Raw genomic sequence first — 21468 nt, forward strand, 5'->3', positions numbered from 1 at the left:
GTGAAAAATTTTTTTTTGACAAGAAGGTCTCCTTTGGCCCCCAAATAAAGATCCTAGAGTATAATTGGCATCAGAAAATATTTTGTGGTGATTGAGATAAAATTTCTGAAAAATGCTCAAAATCAACATAGAAAAATTCCAACAATTTTTTGATTTTGAAAATTTAATACCAAAAAATGATACCAAACGATGCTAAAAGAAACTCTAAACCAGTGTTACCAATTTTAGATTGCTCCCTGATAGCTCACAGGGGTGACATTTGTCAAAATCATGCCAAAAGGCTATGTCCCTCAAAATTTTTATAATGAACAAATATTGTTGCAATGATGTAATCGCTGTAACAGGCGGCCAATCCAAAATTGGTAACACTGGTTTGGAGTTTCTTTTGACATCGTTTGGTATCCTTTTTTTGGCATTACATTTTCAAAATTGAAAATTGTTGAATTTTTCCTATGTTGATTTTGAGCATTTTTCAGAAATTGTATCTCAATCACCTCAAAATATTTTCTGATGCCGATTATACTCTAGGACCTTCACTTGAGGGCCAAAGGAGACCTTCTTATCAAAAAAAAATTTTTTCACTTCATCCAGCGGAACATAAAACTATGGAATATGCGTGTTAGGGGAAAACACAAACAACGCCGCGCAGCTCTCGTGGGAAAATACAACGGCTACGCGGTCTACCAGTTCTAAAATTTCAGATGCTCTGCGGCACGGGTTAATATTATCCGATCCGGCTAAAATTTTCAGGGATTTATTTTTTCATACAAGGGAACAACTTTGGGGGGAGGAATCAAAAAAATTCGAAAATTCGAAAATAAGGACCACCCTACTACCTACAAATACATAGAATTCATCAACACTAAAAATTCATTCGAACCCAAAATTATGAAGAAAAAAAATCACCATAAAGAAATTCATTTAAAATCGCAAAAAAATGTAAAACTGAATTTAAAAAATAAAATTCAAAATCAACAAAAAAACAGAGAAAAAAAATCTATCAAAAAATTACTAGAAAAAATTGAAAATTCATCAAAATATTCATCAAATTCAGCACTAAAAAAACTCATTTGAAAGCAACATTAAACGTTTATTTATCACAAAAAATTACCTACTTTGAAATAAACCCCCCTCGCCCCTCCCTAAAAAAAATAAAAATGAAAAAATTCATTATACCTATTCAAATCTATAAATTAACTCATTTGAAAGCAAACGAAAACATTTTTGAAATCACATAAAAAAACATTTGTAATCGCCTAAATTGAAAATCAAATTCTAGTAATGCATCAAGATCATCACAAAAAATTTCGCTAAAAATTGGATTTTGAAATCTGGAAATTGTTGTTAATTTTAGCTAACTATTATAACGTTTGCTCCATACGTTTCTTGAGAAGAGTGAAGTAAAATTTTTTGGGTAAAATTAATTTTGTTTTGAACGAAGACTACCTGCAAAAAATTGGAATTCAAAATGAACGCCGCATTAAAAATCTACTTTCACTATCGGTTAAAATAAATTCACGTATCGTGTAAATTTCTCAAATTCTTACACTATTTATCCAAAACTTCAAAATTCCTCTAAAACAAAAAAATAACAGATTTTTTCAAATTTCTTTTTTCAGCCTGTGCGAATACAACCGCCAAAATACGAATGGGTAGCAACCCAAGGAACAGGAGATTGCAGTTTATGGATTCGCAAAGCGAGTTCGCAATTCGACGATGGAAAATGGGAGTGCCAAGTTGAGCCATCAGATTACACCACTCAAGATGGCTTGTCATCGGAACCAGCACAGCTGGTTGTTCGAGGTAAGATTTGCATATTTATCGAGTAGGTAACCCAGCTCTCAAGCGTTCGATTTCGAGAGTAATAGGTATTTCAAAACATAGAGAATTCTATCGAATTGAAAACGCGTAAAGGTGTGAAATTACTACGATTGGATGGCCTTTCAGAGGTTTTCGAGTGGAATAACACGTGAGAATTAATTTTGTTCGACGACGACGCAACGATGATAATACTCGTAACACGGTTTTACTTGTAGATGACCACGTGGATTTATAAGAAAATGTTTAGTTGTGAGAATCGTCAGAAAAATAGCTGATTCAGTTTCGTATCATTCATCTGACTTAAATACTTATCCATAGATGGAAGAGAGGAGGGGTGAGGAATTACTCGAGCTGAAACTTGGATTATTTAAATTTACATTTTTGACAGTTTACTTCCAAAATAAATTTCATTATGTTGAAATATCCGAGTAAAAATATGTAATATCTGATTACTCCTGACAACGCAACGACGACGCAATCTAAGCGACGAGATCTCAAGTGTTAATTAAATTGCATAAGCTGTTCGCCGTAAATACGCGACAAGACAAGGCGCTCCCCCATTGAAACAAGGTATGCAACTCGTACATACCTACCTAACGTTACCGTAGATGCATTAATATTACAACCAGCTAGTATTGTTTTGTTACATGGGGCATTTGTACATATGTATGGCGTCCATTTTACATAAGTATCCTTTCCCTCTCGCTACCTCATGAGCTGAACACTATCGTAGGTACTCTTTCCCTCGTATTGTTCTGACTGGATTAGCGAGAGTTGGGGGGAGACAATGTAGCAAAACATAACTATTGCATGGAGAACACTTGATGCGTTGTTTTCGTAAATTATGGAAATACGGCCCGAGGCACTTTAAACAGTCATTAACGAAAAGTGTAGCTTGTTAGGACGCGACTCCGTAGACTACTCGGGTATTTTATATTTTAAAGTGTACTACGGGTACACAGCAGCCAACTCGAAGACCTTAAAAATACCTACTCAAATACGGCGGCTATAATCGCGCGTTAAAATTTTCCACCATTAAATGAAAACCCGAGTACAAATCGACGTTCAGCCAAGTACCCACTTGATAAGCGTTTTAATGTCAAAAGCCATTTTGCGGCCCTGATTTCATTTTATACTGCAAGTTTTTTTCTCGTTTGCTGGTTTTTCGAAATCGTTCGAGCCAGAATTATGTAACCAATTAGCGTTTTACTTCCAGAATTAGTGGCTGCAGCTGAGAAGGGTTTCGGTTTCCAGAAATCTTGTATGGGGTACCTATTCTCATTCGAAGTAGTTTCATGTCTGCTTTATTATTTGTAGTATGAAATCGAGGAATATCGAATGAAAAATAAAACACGCGCAGTTCTTTTGGTAAATAATGCGATTTCGTATTACTTTGATAAAGGCAAATCGCATATCTGATTTGCGAGCACATATATAAGAGATAAAAATTCGTAATCGACTTGACGTTGAACCTCGCTAGATTTCAGCTACGGGGCAAACATACTCCCACAGAAGGTTAAACGCTCTGTGTCTGGAATAGAGACCCGCGATGACAATTTCCTCATACACAAGACGTGTAAAATACTACTCCGAGAATACTCCTGCGCTTCAGATGTGTATGTATTTGCAAAACACGAGGCTGTTCGAGAGCTTCGCACACAGAGCGATATTCACGTTGGAAAACAAACAAAATACTCGCTACGAGGTAACAATACGAATAATACTGCGAGGGGAAAGGCGAAGAGGAATTTATGGTTGTTTTTTTCACGCTGTTCGCGTGTATGTATTTTTTTCCTCGATTAAACTAACAACGTCATCGGATTTGCACGAGTCGAGTTCGCGAGCCAATTACAAAACGAGATTTAAATTTTAATCGAAAATTCGCCGCTTCCTAGTGTTCTCCGGAGTGAAATTAATATCCCGAGTTCGATGGTTTTTTTCCTCTCCGTTGCTCCGAGCAAACATACACCGGTGCGCGGTTGTAATCCATAATGGTAGTTAGTAATTCTCGAAAAGATTCTTGAAAATCGCCCGCGCCACGAATTCGTAATAATTTTACGTGGCGTAGTAAAATGCAACGCTAACAACTTCGGCGTTAACGCTCCTGGTTGGTGGTGTTGGCGTTGGTAGTGTTTTTTTGTCAACCTAAGAAGACGTCGTTTTTTGTTAGCATTTTCTTATTTTTCCCCTGAGACGTGCACCGCCATTGTTGGCTTATCTTGACTGCGGCGACGACGGCATGGCGGTGTTGCCAACTTCGCAGTTGGAAAAAAAGAACTCGAGATATAAAAGGCTGTTATCATTTTAACGTGAAAAATCGACTCTTGATTTATCTTCGCGGCGTAATAGACGTTTACGGAAGAGGCTTTTTTTAAATGAATTGTTAGCTACTATCGAAATTATCAACTGTCGTGCTATGTTGTTAAGAGTGTTCGTGAGGGGAGGGGGTGCTCAAAAAACGAAATAATGTAGATAAAAAATAAATTAGGTAGGTACTTGAAATGTGACATTTTCAGGCTTTCAATCAGTGTAAAATTATGTGTACTCAAGAGTGAAAGTGGAAGAGCGTGTAGAAATCACTGAACCTTAGTTTTGGCGTCAGTGATTCTTTTGCACCCCATTTCTGTGTGAAAATTTAAATTTTTTTACTTGAATAATATGAAGCTCATGCTGAGATTATTTCAAGTTTTTGTTCCAAAATATGCTTGAACATTTTAAAAAATTACCTTGATTTTTTCCTTGAAAACAAAAAAAAAATGTGCCAAAGAAATTTGCTGAATTATATTCACTTCGAGATTTTGAATGGCCATTTTATCCTCAGAACGTTACTGGAGTGTTCTGTGCTCATTTCTGCTTGAAGCAAGATGGGGTTAACTGAATAAACTGTTTGAACAAAAATTAAAATAGTGCTAACATTTAAGTAGATTTCAAGAGGGGAGGGGGACCACATTGAAAAGACGGAGCATCGTTGGAGCAAATTAGTAAATTGAAGCACCCAGCTCGAACGTTGCAGCAGACTCTCTTCTCCGCCAAAAAAAAAAAAAAAAAAAACTTTAGTAGGGCTAGCGAAACAATAGCCTTACCTATGCAACTAAAATCAGCAAAAATTATGTTAAAGGATGAAGCATCGATTGGGCTGTTTAGAGCACTCGATCTCAACGTTATAGAACTTCCCAGCACTCCCCCTCATCCTATTTATAAAATCTTCGTATAGAGCTGGTGAAATGGTAGCCCTACCAATGCAGTCAAGATCTGTGAAAATTATGTTAAAGGATCTACTCGTAGTATCGATACTTTTAGAGTAAGTACTACGTCCCAACGTTGGAGCATTTCCCTTTCCCTTTCACTACAGAACAACCTATATTTAGCCTCTCAAGGTCATCAACATACCTATTTGCCCCCTCAAGGTCATTTGTCTGTCTGTCCCCTCAAGGCTGTGAGTCTGTTTGTCTGGTCCCTGATGGTCCTCTTTCCACCTGTCTGACATTTTAAGGTCATTGACCCGTCTGACTGGCTGAACCTCTTGAGGTCATTAACCCATCAATATAGCATCATAAGGTACCTGTTCAGGCCCTCATGGACGTCTGGTCGTCTTTCTGGCTTCTCGAGGTTGTCTGAGTGTCCTTTCCAAGGTTGTCTGTCCACTTAAGGTCATTTACTCGTCTGCTTGACTTTCCAAGATAGTCTGCCTGTCTGGCCTCAGTCAGAAGGTCATTGACCTGTCTGTGTAGCCTCTCAATATCGTCTGTCTATATGTCAGACTTTTCGGAGTCACTGACCTACCTGTCGGTCTTCTCAAGGTTGTATGCGTGCCTGTCTGGCCTCCCAAGGTCGTCTATCCACCTGTCTCACTTCTGAAGGCCACTGACCCATCAGTATGAATTTCCAAGGTTGTCTGCTCGTCTGGTTTGCCTCTTAAGGTAATTAACCCGTCTGTCTTGGTCCGTATGGCTGACTTTCTAAGGTCATTGACCCGTTCATCTGGCTTCTCAAAGTCGTCTGTCTGCTTGTCTGGCCGCTGAAGGTCATTGACTCTTCTGTATGGCTTCTCAAGTTTGTCTGTCTGCCTGTCTGACCACTGGAGGTCATTGACACTTCTGTATGGCTTCTCGAAAGGTTGTCTGTCTGTGTGTCTTACCTCTTAAGATCACTGACCCGTTCATCTGGCTTCTCAAGGTCGTCTGTCTGCTTGTCTGACCACTGGAGATCATTGACACTTCTGTATGGCTTCTCGAAAGGTTGTCTGTCTGTGTGTCTTACCTCTGAAGATCACTGACCCGTCAGTATGAATTTCCAAGGTTATCTTCCCGTCTGTTTTGCCTCTTAAGATCATTAACGCGTCGCGTCTGTCTTGGTCCGTATGGCTGACTTTCTAAGGTCATTGACCCGTTCATCTGGCTTCTCAAGTTCGCCTGTCTGCTTGTCTGGCCACTGAAGGTCATTGACTTTTCTGTTTGACTTCTCGAAAATTTGTCTGTCTGTGTGTCTTACCTAGGAAGATCACTGACCCGTCAGTATGAATTTCCAAGGTTGTCTGCTCGTCTGTTTTGCCTCTTAAGATCATTAACCCGTCTGTGTTGGTCCGTCTGCCTGACATTCTAAGGTCATTGACCCGTCCATCTGGCTTCTCAAGGTCGTCTGTCTGCTTGTCTGGCTGCTGAAGGTCATTGACTCTTCTGTATGGCGTCTCGAGAGGTTGTCTGTCTGTCTGTATGTCTGGCCTATAAAGGTCATTGACCCTCCTGTCTGGCTTCTTTAGATCATTCACCCGTCTATCAGGCCTCTCGAGGTCACTGACCTACCTGTCCATCCTCTCAAGGTTGTCTGCTTGCCTTTATGGCTTACTAAAGTGATATGTAAAATCTCAACGTTATATTTTTACACAAAATAATGATTTCGAATTACAACTGCGATTTTAAATTAGGTAGTACCCTCCAACTGAAAAATTTACTGAAAATAATTGCCTTTTTTACGACTTTTCATCTTGAACTCAAGACTGCTCAGAAAGTTGGCAAATTATATACCCTATAAAAAAAAAACCAAATCGTACATCACGTATTGATTTTATAGTTTTCAATAAGTTTATTGCGCCGAGTTCAACCCATTGAGGTGAAATGTTCTCCCTTCGCTTTTCATTTAAACAATACGGCTCTAGGGCTTGTGGGCTGAAAAGCGTTAAAAATTTGAAATACTCGGTCAACGCGCGCGTTTTCTCGACATGGTGAAAATTTCCATAGCTATAGGACAAATCAGGATTCGAATAGGTGTAAAATAGAAGCCAAAGACTGCAGTGTCAAAGGAGTAAGAGAGTATAGGCAGATGGTTAGAAGTCAGAAGAGGTGTGAAATAGTTTGAAACGTGTCTACGACTGTGGCAGATTCGGTTAGAATATATTCATCGGAGCGTCTTCTAACTCACTTGAATTTGTAATTTGGACCGAGGACAAATATTTATTCACGTGCTACCTAACGGCATAGAAAGCACTCGAGAAATTTCACTCAACATTGAAAATGCACTCGTGTATGATTTCGGACGGAATAGCTCACGAAGCATGGCGAGAAAACTGGGGAGGGGTAAATGAGAATACCTCATAGTCTGCAGTTGAAAACGTACCAAGGTAGGAATAAAAAACTCGATGTTACTTATAATTTTTTTTTCTCGTTTTGACGTCGCTGTTGTGTTTATTTTTCAAAATCAAATTCCGATTCATTCTTTTTCCACAGCGCTCGGCGCAGCGTTTGCTCGACGACGACGTAACGTTGCAAAATCTACTACATCGTTTTTCTACCTGGCAATGCTATACAGCGAAGTTTTCTTCTCTTTTTTTTTCTTCCTCCGAACAAGCAAATGAAAATACGCCAGACTTAATTTTCGATTTGAATTTATCAAGTTGGTATTTTTTCCTCTACTTTAAAAAATGTCTGAGGCGAAGATAAATTCACTCGAAATATTTTTATTGAAGAACGTTTCCCCATTTTTTCCCCACTTTCTTACTATATATTCGTACCTTTGAAAAAAATACTTCTTGTTATTAAAATTCATGACATTTTTAATATTAAATTCTGCCGTGATTAAAGGTACGGTTTTCAGTATTGCTTCAATATTGACGTAAAGCTTTATCGAGAAAAAAGAACGTATTGTCGAATAAGTATCTGCGAGGAAAAAAAAAGAACCTTCAAAGGTGTGGTTCCGATATCGCGCAAAGCCCAACACGTTTCTCTTTTTTCCTTTTTTCGCCTCTTTGCAATTAAGCACGCGAGAATTTCATGCCGTTTAGTTTCGAGCTCTAGTAATCCGCGTGTTTTGGGCCCGAAGCGCAGGATGAAGTATCCGGTGTCGTATTGGCTTATTTAAGAATCAACTCGAGCAGATTTCTTTCTTCGTCTGTATATATATACTTCACTTGTCAAGAGGATTTTTACGCCATTATCGAATAAATCTATTTCCCTTTTTTAGTATAATTTCTTCGTCGTTCGACTAGCTAGGTGCTGGGTAGATCTTGGCGGTACTTTTTCTTCCTTTTTTTTTTTTTTTATTGCAGGATTCGAAGATACGCGAAGACGTTTCTTTGTTAGTTTCAAGTGGTGAATTTTATAGGAAGACGGAATCGAGGTAGTAGGCTCGAGAAGAGCTTTCAACGCGACAAAAATATTATCTGCATTGTGCTCATGCACATCGTACTATAAACGATTATTCGTTTTGAAAATGGCTAAGTTCAACTTTTTTGTAGGTGTAATTGAATTTTCGTCGTATTCTCGAAGGCAGATATGCGATGCCATAGCAGCAGCGTAGGTTTGTCTGGTTTACAAAAGCGCTCGCTAAACTTGATTTAATTATGTTTACGTGTATTTTGCACCATGTTATAAAATCGTTTACTCTTCATACCTAATGCTCCGTTTTGAGTTCCAGTCTTGAAAAAAATTCAGTGGGTACATAATAAGGCCCATTCTTCTCATATTCTTGTATATACCTACACAGTACTCGTTTGCTGTCTAAATTCTGAGATTATGAGTAGGTTTTGTAGATGGAAAATAAAACCCAGAGATTTTTTTTTGGGATTTTCTCTTTTGCTAAATTATACTTGCTTCAAAAGATGTATAGATAAGTTTTATACCTTAATGAATAAATTATTCAGTTCGGTGAAATTTTCTTCATCTTTGTAGGCGTGTAGCATGGCACCGCGTTCGTCTTCATTTTTGTAGCCTGTTTGAAATAACAATGGAAGCGTTCAAAACAATGACGATGAGATGAATCACAAAGTAAGCGGAAGAAAACGGAAACTTAAATTTGGAAAGATCTTTAGCCGAGCGCACTCATCGTCGAATTCCCACTTTGCCCTCGTATTAAAGGCTTCTGCCAACAAGATTCAAAGTGAAGACGCGTATCGGATTCTTTTCCTTGAAAATTAACAGTCGGATTGACAAATTTTACTATCTTTGTGAAGTACAAATATTTACCAAATAAATATGCTTGTTTGGCGATTGAAATTTATTCGAACTCTTGGAGATTTGTTGCTTTCAAAATTTTTGCATTTTTAAAGTGCCTAATTGAATAATTATTACAAGTTAAGTGCAACCAAAATTAATTCTCGGCCCCTACAGTCGATTTACTATGTAAATTCACCTCCATAATTGGAACAGTACCTAGATAACTGCAATGAATTTAGCGAATTTTTGGTGAAAATCATTTAAACCAAAGTAAAAATTTGAAAAATACTGTAAAAAATGTAGAAAATATCCAAAAAATCCTCCAACATTTACACTAAAATAGTAGAATGTCCAAAAAAAATGGTGTAATATTGAAAGACTGGTAAAGTTGACATAAAATGGATGCAGGTAACGTAAAATCAAATAAAAAATCATCAAAATTGAGTAAAAAAAAGTTGGTACTTGTCGCGTAATTTATTCACCTTGATAAGTGCAAATTGCGAAAAAATAACCTCATGCTTAATGCAAACCCTTTTTAGTGAAAAAATCAATAAGTGCACTAATTTTTTCGGTCCCTTGAGTTTGCACTTATCGCGGTTCCACTGTACAATGAAGAGTCAAATTTTTTTAATCATTTTTTTTTTTTGGATTTCTGGTTTTAATTTATTTTAGTTTAACATTAGGACCGATTTTCTCTTCCTTGCTTGGGGAATTGTGGATCATAATTCTTCAAAATTGCACACATTTTGATAGAGCCATCGAGAGAGGGGAGAGATAGTTTGCCCCGAGCCTGCGCTTTCTGGAGGGCCCGGAAAAAGAAAGACCTGTGATGAAAGGAACCCCTATTATTTTCCTGCTCAACTCTCAAATTTTCGAAACCTTTTGCCCTCGCTTCGCTCGAGCTTGTTTTCTCTGCTTTTTTGAAATTGAAATATTGAAAAAAATATTGTTCAACTTTTAAAGTTTTAAAATGAAAAAATTAACTCATCGCATAAAAACTAAAAAGTATCATTTTTATGCCTCCCGACATACATACCAATTTTTAAGAGCTTTCGCTTTCACTAGAGCCAGTCCTGTTTTCTTTTTCAAAATTTACATCCTAGAAAAATCGTTACGACAGAATAGGTGAATCGCACGACAGAAAAGGTGGTCTAAACGACAGGCCCGACAAATAAAATAAATGCCCGACCAAAAAAGAAATTGAATGACAGAAAAAAAATCAAACGACAATCATATATTTGCACGACAGATGAAAAATGTCCACGACAAATAAAAAATTGAACGATAGTTATGTAAATAAATTGAACGACATAACGACAATACATAGTAAAAAAAAAATCATGACAGAAATATCTGTCAACACGCCTATTTTTACCAAAAAAGTTACAAATTGAATAAAATGGGAAAAAACTTGGAAATTTTCATAAAATGAAAGGTGAGTGGTTCTCAAAAAGTGGTAAATTTTGTGTAGGTACACAGCAATGAAATGATTTTTTTTTGGTCCATGCAGGCATCACCTCCCTCACATTTTACAATTGGTATTGAGATTTTTAGTCCCCCATGGTGTACATTCGATTTTATACCCTAAATGTCCTGAAAATGAATGTCATAAAGTGTCATGAACTTCATGTCTTTCTGAAAAAATTGACACATTCTCATTATCATAGAACACAAAGGTATATTATTGTGCAAATTGCAATCTCAATAAGTCCATAGGAAGCTCACATTTCACATTAGAAAATTGTCACACAGTTTTTGCGCTAATTTTAGAGCAATTTTTAATTATTTTTTGCCAGCTTCCCAATCCAATATTTTATTTGTCGCTTATTCGTGTATTTTCAGATATGAAATTAGTCGTACATTCTTCTATCGTTTAAAATTTTATTCTGTCGCTTAGACATGCTCTTTTGGCGGGAGGAGTTGTCGTGATTCATAATTAAAAATAGTTGTGCTGACTTATTATTTTGTCCTTGAAAACCTGTCAGTGGAAAGACCTAAGTTGTCGCTTACCACAGCTTTTATTCAAACACCCTTTTCTGTCGTGCGATTATATACTTATTTTCCAAAATGTTTCAAATAATTCTAAAATTTTAAAATCTAAAAAATAAACTCCTTGCATAAAAAAGCATCATTTTTAGTTCTCTCAAAATACAAATTTTCAGAAGCTTTCGCCCTTACTTCGCTTGAGCCTGTCTTCTTTTTTTTCAAGATCGAATTCCCAAATAACATCGTTTTTAGGGCTCTCGAAATTAAAATTTTCAAAAACATTCATCTTTGCTTCGCTCAGTTTAATTTGGTTCTTGTTTTAAAATGACAAAATTCAAATTTGGGGCCCCAAAAATGGATCAAAAACAGAAAATTAGAATTTTTTTAAGTCATCCGAATATTGTTTCAATTGGAAAAATTGGTATTTTCCCCCTATATCAGTTGGCAAATTTTTAGTCAAACCTCTTCCCCTCTCCCCATCTCAATCACCTCTGTATAGTATCGCTCCTAGAAAAAAAGGTCAAATTATATTTGCATCGAGTACGCATTGGCTCTCATCAGCCCTACATGAATTTTTGTTGTCGTGCAATGATCGAAAACTCTTTCCGTCGTTAAAAAAGTGGTTTTGAGACGTTAGCATCTGTGGTGCAAAACACATTTTTTTGTCGTTCAAATCACTTAATCTGTCGTGTCGTACCGATAAATGGCACCCATACTTTTTTGTCTCTCCATGCATTCAGCATAAATTAAAATCTAGATTCACTGCCCAACCGAGACATCGTAATCATTTAAAATTCAATTTTGTCGAAAACGCCAAACACAAGCAGACTAAAAAAAAAAGCCAATTTAGGCGAAATTTCGTACCCTCATCGTCCCTGATACAAAAAAAAACTCTAGGCTATAGTTGGTTGACCAAAACCACACGAATAGAAAACTATAACCATAGCACGTTGCTCAAATTCGAGCATGATACTTTGATCTGATCCGACCCTAAAAAAATCCTATTTGGCCGATGCAATTTCGTTCGCGTGTATAGTGTACCAAGGCAAAAGAAGCAGAAGAAGAAAACGTTTCAGCTCGTTAAGCTTAATATAACGCGGTCGAGCTCCGCAAAGAGATAGAAGAGAAGAAAAATCGCACCGCGCAGACAAAAACAAGCCATTATACTATACGCCGCTGAGGCATTTGTGGCCAAAATTTAACAACGTAATCAAGCGAAGATTACTGGCAAATGTATCGTGAAAAGAGAACGAAGAAAGGAAGGAAACAGCGGGCATGAGGGCGAAGTAATAAGACAACAAGGCTCAGATAGCATAAAATCTCATAAATTTACTCGGGTCCTTCTTCTTATACATATTACATATGGCCTGTGGCCGTATCGCGTGAGAGCTGCGTGTATTACAGCGAATAAATTTCACAACATAACGAATGTCTAGCAAGCTCCAGTTTAGTAGCTTTCGGCCACTAAACCCTCACAAATGGGCAAATTAACAAAATTGCAAATTTAACTGGTTCGCTTCGGGTTACGTCGGCGAAAAAATACCACCGAGGGATGAATTTAGCCCTCGAGGGGGGATTTTTCTCACAACGTCGTTCGCACAATTAATTACCGCTCTGCGTGGCCTGCTTGCTTTACACGACGTACGAAAAAAAAAAAAAATGTGTATGGAAAAAGGCGCAGTAGTACCGAAAAAAAAAACCCACGAGCACGATATAAAAGCTTGTATTAACGCGATGGTTGCATATTTAATTACATTTGTACACAATAAAAAGCCTTGTCGCGGGTGTTTTTAGTAAAAAAAAAATTGACGGGGTGGTGGTGTTTTTTTTTTTACTTCGTTGCGGGTGTCGTGGTCTCTGTTGCCTTTTTCTCGTCGATGTTGATGGTTGCAGTTGTGTGGTTAAGGCGCGGTTGGACGGATAATGAGATATAGTATTACGCCAAAAGCTATTAATTATAAAGAAATATGTTGGATAGGACGAAAAAGCAACGGTATACAGTTGAAAGAGGGCTGACGTAATGCGATATGTCATTTTAACGCAAATTATGGCTTTGCTGATAACGTTATACTGTAGAAAGCTCTCACTATACTACTAGAATATTATGTTTTAAAGGAATTTCACTACTCTTGCTACATGCTGCTGATGTTATTGACGCTGATGTACAGCTTTTTCTTATACTCACTCGTCTTCTTTTCTAAAAAACGCACCATAGATGATATTTCGTAGGTATAGAAATTTTTCTTTTCCTCTCTAAATAATAAATACCTGCAATATTTTTAATATTAATGACGCGCTCGCTCTTTCACGTATTTACCTACCCTCTTGAACCCATCATCTTTCCTTCCTCCTACCTATATCTCGATAGCAGGCTGCGAATTCTTATACACAAGGTGTCCTGTTAAAAGTCAGCTACGTAGGTACGCTTTTAAATTGGATTTTGGAATCAACATCACAATGCTGAAAAATCTGCCGGACAACTGTATTGAAAATATTTGCGGATTGTTCAACGCTTGTTTAAAAATTGAATATTTTCCTTCTGCATGGAAGCAAGCAGTTATTATTGGAATACCTAAAAAAGGCAAAACATTGACTTCACCAGATGGATACCATCCAATCAATTTACTGAACACACTTTTAAAAGTCTTGGGAGAAAATTATTCTGAAATGACTTCAAGATCAACTTGAAAAACAGAATACAATTCCTCCCTTCTAATTTGGGTTCAGAAAACTAACTTCAACGATTCATCAATTACATTGTATCACATAATTCATCCAATATGGTTTTGAAAAAAAAGAATATACTGTAGCAGCCTTTTTGGATATCCAACAAGCATTTGATTCAATCTGGCATGCTGGTCTAGTACACAAAATTGCTAGAATACTTCCACTGGCTCTTACCAAAATCATTGCATCTTTTCTTCACAACCGTTCATTCATCAAATCATCAGAATTAACCAATTTCATTCAATAGTGAGAAAAATATTGCAAGGTGTACCTCAAAGAGCATTACTCAGTCCAACGTTGTTCTCATTTTTACTGCAATGATATATTTGATCACATTCGTACTCACATAGCTATCAATATTGCAGTTTGCAGATAATACATGCTTATTGTCAAGAAATATCAATCTTTCAACTACATACCATCAACAACCTGCAAGAATGTATACTTAGATGAAATTTCAAAATGGTTCCTAGTATGGAAACTGAAATTGAATCCTATTAAAACTGAAACCAATATATTTTCACTTCGCAATATTGCTCCCACTCTGCAGTTAAAAATTGAATAAGTAAACATCCCTTGGAAACACACTCAAGAACCAGTGAAATACCTTGGTGCCCTACTTGACTTGATACTAGACTCACCTATCAAAAACATATCCTAGACAAATTGAGAACAACCTATGTAGGTACCCAAAATTTAGAATGCTTTATCTGCTACTAAATCAAAAATTGCAACTTCAAGTGAACACTGCAATTCTTCTCGACTCTGCCATACTTTGTTCATCGCTAACCTATGCTTAACCTATTTGGGTTGGAGCTTCCTCAACAAACATCTCAACATTGTAGATTCTTCAAAATAAAGTGCAACATATCATCCTTAATGCTCCGTGGTTCTGCAGAAATCCTCAAATCCATCGCAAATTACATAAATGATAACTATTTAAGAGCCCTATTGACAAAATTATGCTTAAATGTGTGATTTTGGACTAGTGTAAAAGTGTGCATTATAGCGTTAAAAATGTACATTTTTGCATGCTAAACAGGAGCAATCTAGCAACCAAGTATTTTCTAAAATGCAACCAGTTTTTTTTTAACAATTTTATTAGGCACTGCCACTAGGCATTCTCCTACACATTTAACAATGAACTTAATACTAAAATAAAATAAAAATATAAAAATTTCAAGTGTGACGTGATGGGGAGTCAGGTCTGTACCATCATCCCAACAGGAAGTACTTTAAATTAGATCCATTGGCTTGGTATGGTCCAATCTTCTCTTGACTTCGAATTGTCAAGAAGCTGGATTACCTCAGTGTTCGGATGTTTATATAGACGCTCTTCATGAGCTTTTGCTACTTTTTTGATGATCTCGCCAACAGAAGAAATCTTCCAGTCAGCTCTGAGTGATTTATTACTCACATATCAGGGAGCATTCGCCATTAGACGAAGCGTTTTATCCTGAAAACGCTGGATAACGTCACGGTTCAACTTTTTGGCACAACCCCATAGTTGGGCTCCATATGCCCAAATAGGCCTAATCATCATCATATAGACAAGTTTCTTGTTTTCCATGCTGAGTTTGGACTTCTTACCAATCAGCCAGTAGAGACTTCTAACTTGAAGGTCTAGTTCTTTCCTCTTTTGGTGCACATGATGTTTCCAGTTTAATCAGTGAGTAAAAATTTTTCCAAGTCCAAAAATTGATAACATTTATGCAAAAATAACCTCTAGTCTGATAAGCTGGGAGGTGGCTGAGTGAGTTAAGCGGCCCCACAACACAGTCACCAGGGATCAATCCCCACACACGGTGTAAATTTTTTAATTTTTTAAAATTTTTTTAAAAAAAATTATCTATTATAAGTAATGTATTACAATTCACAATTAATCAGTAGATAGTATTGCCTGTGAGTTATGAGCAATTTTTCTGCTAAAATTTCCGCACTTTTTGTACATACTTTTAGTTTAGTTTTAAGCATGCTATTCACTGGCTGAATGGCATGCAATTTTTTGAAAAAGCCCAAATTCACGCATGCGTGTGATATGCAAAAAAGCATGCATTTCAGCATGTTGTATGCACAATTTTTGTCAATAGAGAGTATATCAAAAAAACAACAAGAAAATATTTGGACAAGTTGAATAATCACCACCTCAGTTCTACATTAAATTTTGGACAAATTAATCAACATCTTAAAGGTTAAAGAAGAAACTCTCACGATATTTTTAACCTAAGATATTAGATAATTATGCAATTGTACTGTAATCGTGAATAGTGCCACGGGTGCTGAACTGATTAATCAAATAAATAACCCTCAACAATGTGGATTTAAGCAAGTGGGAGAAATTTGCACAAACAATTTTTGAACCAGATAAAGGTTAATCTAAAGAGGATCCCAAAACACACCACTAACAAAAATTTCAGATACTGAAATTCATTTTTCAATTTTTGGAGAATTTTTAGAACATTAAATTTGGCCCATATTTAGCTTCTATAAACTTTGTTTTATAATCTTTGTGCCTTTTCAGGTCAATTTGGCGAAAAAATACTTTTAAAATGTGAGTTTAAATCAATCAAAGGATGGACAAAGACGGCAAAACCGAGTTTATAGAGCTTTATTTCATTTGTACCCTACTTTTAGAGTCCCTCCCCCTACCCCCCTTAAAATGGAGAATCCTGAAATCCACTAGAGGCTCCACAAGGATTCTAGGTACATCAGCCACAATTGACTATAGAGAGGTCAAAAGTAGCTTCAAACGTATGTAGTTTTAGCTGTTTTGTTGACGTTTTTAAAAATAGGTGAGTGCCAGAGAAATCTTTTTTCTTCAAAAACTGAAGAATACAAAAATTTTTTGGATGCTCCAGAACGGTTCAAAATCATCCATGCTCAAGATATGACAAAGAAGTCTTACAGGACACCCTGTATGTACAGGTGGATAGGAACGTACGTACCTACATTGACAAAGCGTATAATATACGTATACTACACACCTAGACTGTTGTACGTTCGTATAATGGGACCGCAGCAGCGAAATGTGCAACTACGGCGTTATATTTTGTAAAAGACACTCACTCGCGTCTTGTTTTCACAAAACAAGCGTCGAGTTTTTCTTAGCTTTTTGAAAAACAACTTTATCGTATGCTCGATGTAATACATTATAAAGATATGCGAGAATTTTCGCTCTTTAAAGAATGCTGCTTGTGTTCACAACGAGAGCAACGACGACGCGACGTGGACTGAACGTGTGAACCAAAGCTGTCTTTTTTTCTCTTTTCGCGACGCTTATGGGGGTAAAAGAAAGAACGAAAAGAAAGAGGAAAAAAAAAGTACTCGAGAGTGAATTCCTAAAAGCTTGGCGCGCGGTTTTGTTCGTCGAGTTATTAATGAGAGTGTATCTCGCCTAAATGGTCGGATAATTTGGTTGCGCGGCGACGAGCTATTATAAGCCTTCGTTTTACATGGCTGTAGAATCATAAGGTCGAGATGAAATGAGAGGTTGTTTGTCGTTAGCTTTTAATGACCGCAAGATGGATACCTCGGTAAGTTTGAATTCCATTAAAACTCGCCAGCGTATCGTCCAAATGCCAGCAGCTTAGGGCTAGTATAAAATACCTAACTTGCTCTCCTACGAGAAGTAAACACTCGAAACCTATTTTCTGTGTAGTGTGCTATGGTCGATTCGCATTTAAAACCGTTTATGTAGATTCGATCTACGAGTAATTTACTTACTTATATACTTGGATCGTATTATGAAGAACGGTCGGATTCGAGACAAAGGCCAAGATTCATCGTAAGATTTTATCGAACCACTCGAGAGGAAAATGTTGAAAAAAAGAAGCAAAATTAGATGCTTTGTGAGAATTGAGAAAAAATGAGTATTCAGTGCGAATTTTGAAATAAGAAAAAAAAAGTAAAAAAACAGCCCATCATCACAATCCTACTTTGAGATATCGTGTTTATATACCTATACTATTTTAAATCCCTGGGTCTGTTATGTTATAGGTACAATAAACTCGTATACTCGCCTACTCACCTCAAAAAATTAAAATCATAGACCACAGTCCCTAGGATAAAACTTTTCAGAGAGTTCATTTGAGCTCATTTAGTTACTTTTCCTACCCTCGATGCTTCAAAATTGAAAAAAAATATGAAAATGACCCACCCTGTTCAAAAAAATTTACTGAAAATTGTTCTAGTTTCAGCATTTTTTCATCAACCTATTTGTTTCCAGCAGTTCTGACCTCGAACCTGAAAGATCCTGATTAATGATCGGGATCAGTGATCAGGGATCGAGTTCGAACCGCTATCCATGCTCTCAAGGTCGTTTGTTTGCCCTCTCAAGGTCACTGACCTACTTGTCTGGCTTCCAGAGGTAGTTTGTCTGTCTGTCTATCTGCATTTTTAAAGTCATTTTGACCCGTCTGTCTGGTATTTCAAAGTCATTGACCTGTCTGTCTGGCCTCCTAAGGTCATTGACCCATCTCTGGCTTCTCGAGTTCGCTAATCATGTTTTAAGAGGTACCAACTCCTTCTCCCCCTCCTCCCTACCAAATATACGCTTTTAGCATATTTTCTGAACGACTCGATACATCGCTTGATACAACCTTTGGGAGTTCATTTCGAGTCCTCCTCTCTAAAAAGTTTAATCGAGCGAAATGACTTAGCCAGTCTGAAGCGAGCAGCTCGCGAGAGAAGCAGATAGATAGAGGCGAAGCAACAAAAAAAAATCCCCGTTTTTGTACAGTTATAAACGGTAAATCACAACGGCGATATTTTTTAAACGGCTAATACAAAATAAGATTAGCCCGGTTCGATAATCCACGACGCATTAAAAACAAATTACAAATAATAAAAAATAAATCGAGCACGAATCGTAGACGAGCATAAAAACGTTCGCAAAATGCCGTCGTATATTTGTAAGATTGGAATTCGCGCTATAAATGAAAAACGATCGAAGACCGAGGGGGTATTTTTGCGAAATTACGAGTCACCAGCCAGTACTGGCCATCGCAACCCTCTACAACGTGTAGAATTATTGGCTATTTTTTTTTATCGAAGTTAAAAAGATAACCGAACTGGTATTTTCATTTTCATTGTGACAAAGAGCTAAGAGTAAGAAAGAGGGTGAAAATGTGAAAGAAAACCGCAAAAGGGTTAAGAACACTATTAGAGCTAACTTCGAATACGCGGGGATCAAATTTATGTAACGAAACAATCGACATTTAGGATAATTAATAAACGAGTTTGAGAACAGAGGATGGAGAAGGGAAGGCGTGGTAGTGTTTCGAGAAAGGCCAAAAGAGGAGAAGTATACTATGAAGAGGGAATTCGTCATGAAGATAAAACCAAAACGCCAACAGGAAATATATTTCAGTTGGGGTAAATGATCGAGAAAAGAGCGATTTAATTTCAGCAAATTCTCTCATACTTTTCTCATACTATTAGGATATCGTCAGCAGTCTGCCCAGTTTGCTGTTCAAACGAAGCCATTGTTTCGAATGTTTATTATACAATCGTGACTTCTTGACCTGTACAATATGCTCATATTAACCCGCCTTTTTCGAGTTAGTTTCCCTTACGTTGGCCAGGTACGCGATTCTTTTCTCGCTATTTTCTATCATCGTCGGCTTACTAGTATCGTTAACGTTTCCGGTAATGGGAAATGTTATTCGAGGATTACGTTTTAATTTAGATTTTTTTTCTCTTTGACGCGTGCTCGGCACCGACCATGCAGCGACCATACGACCAAATGTGAGCGTAATGGTGCGTAATTTTCGCTTTTAAAATCTCGTTATGAACAAACCTTAATTGATGGTTCTCTTCGAATGGCTTTTAAAGGTAAACACCGCCGCCTCCGTCTTCAAAGGATTATATGAAAATGAAATTGTAGTTCTTTGATGGCGCAACGTCGTTTTTACTCCGGTTAAATTGTCCCTTTTGTTGTTGGACCAAGAAAATAATCGCGTTGCCGGAATAAATTTACATTTTATGAGATCGTCCATCGTCGATGCATAAGTTCTTCTGGCCGTATGTATGTTTTTTTTTTCTTTCTAAACAGAGAATATTTTTGGGAAATAGGTTGATCCTTCGTGTATACTGTGTTGTTATTTTTGTGGTCCGAATTTCATCCTTGGCCTGTAAACGCTTTCAGAAGTGATGGTTTTTATGCGGATTTTTATTTTTTTGTTGTTTTATAATGTGTATGAAAAAAAGGTCACCGAATAATGAAAATACAGACATTTAAAAAAAAAAGAATTTACATCTAATAAATTGGAAATATCGCTCAAAAGGATGTATTGTCCATGAATCGTGCAACGTACTTATAAAATTACGAGTACATAGGTAGTAGATACCGAGTATTTTTTAACTGAAACATCTGAAAAAATTTGATAGGTACCTAGATTCAATTCGTTCGTGAATGATTCACCAAAAATCAAGTGAATGAATCGATTCGTTCGTGAACGAGTGACTTATATGAATCAATTCGTTCGCGAATGATTCGCCAAAAATTATTCAATTTGTTCACGAATGATTCACCAAAAATTGTTTAATTCGTTCGTGAATGATTCACCAAAAATTAAATAAATGAATCGATTCGTTCGCGAACGAGTCACTGATACAAATCGATTCGTTTGCGAATGATTCACCAAAAATTATTCAATTTGTTCGCGAATGATTCACCAAAAATTGAGTAAATGAATCGATTCGTTCACGAACAAGTCACCTATATGAATCAATTCGTTCGCGAATGATTCACCAAAAATTAAATAAATAAATCGATTCGTTCGCGAACGAGTCACTGATACGAATCGATTCGTTCGCGAATGATTCATCAAAAATCAAGTGAATGAATCGATTCGTTCGTGAACGAGTCACTTATATGAATCAATTCGTTCGCGAATGATTTACCAACAATTAAATAAATAAATCGATTCGTTCGCGAACGAGTCACTGATACGAATCGATTCGTTCGCGAATGATTCACCAAAAATTAAATAAATGAATCGATTCGTTCGCGAACGAGTCACTGATACAAATCGATTCGTTCGCGAATGATTCACCAAAAATTAAGTAAATGAATCGATTCGTTCGCGAACGAGTCACTGATACAAATCGATTTGTTCGCGAATGATTCACCAAAAATTAAGTAAATGAATCGATTCGTTCGTGAACGAGTCACTTATACGAATCAATTCGTTCGCGAATGATTCACCAAAAATGATTGAATTTGTTCGCGAATGATTTACCAACTATTAATCAATTCGTTGGCGAGTGATTCACCTACAAACCAGTCGATTTGTGCAATCGCCAATCGGTTTAGAATGATTCGATTCGATTCGATTCGATTTACTTCGCTCGAAAGCAGATCAATTTCTATACAATATAGTTTCACACAAACCGAAACCGATGAATCAATCGTAAATTAATTGATCCGTTTGCGAATGATTCACCAAGAAATCGATCAATTTATTTAATCACAAATTGTTCGTAAATGATTCGATTCGATTGAAAA

At 36.9% G+C, this 21468-nt stretch overlaps 1 protein-coding gene across 2 annotated transcripts in view; it reads left to right on the plus strand.

The window, feature by feature from the left end:
- Positions 1–21468, plus strand: part of LOC135833201 (kin of IRRE-like protein 2) — a 389993-nt gene that overhangs the window by 263935 nt on the left and 104590 nt on the right. For both annotated transcript variants that reach the window (XM_065346885.1, XM_065346886.1), the window contains exon 3: positions 1620–1803. In XM_065346885.1, the coding sequence (XP_065202957.1) occupies positions 1620–1803 (184 nt within the window). The remainder of the gene's footprint in view (positions 1–1619; positions 1804–21468) is intronic.

The sequence above is a fragment of the Planococcus citri genome, chromosome 1 (genome assembly GCF_950023065.1).
Source record: "Planococcus citri chromosome 1, ihPlaCitr1.1, whole genome shotgun sequence".
Classification (NCBI taxonomy): Eukaryota; Metazoa; Arthropoda; class Insecta; order Hemiptera; family Pseudococcidae; genus Planococcus; species Planococcus citri.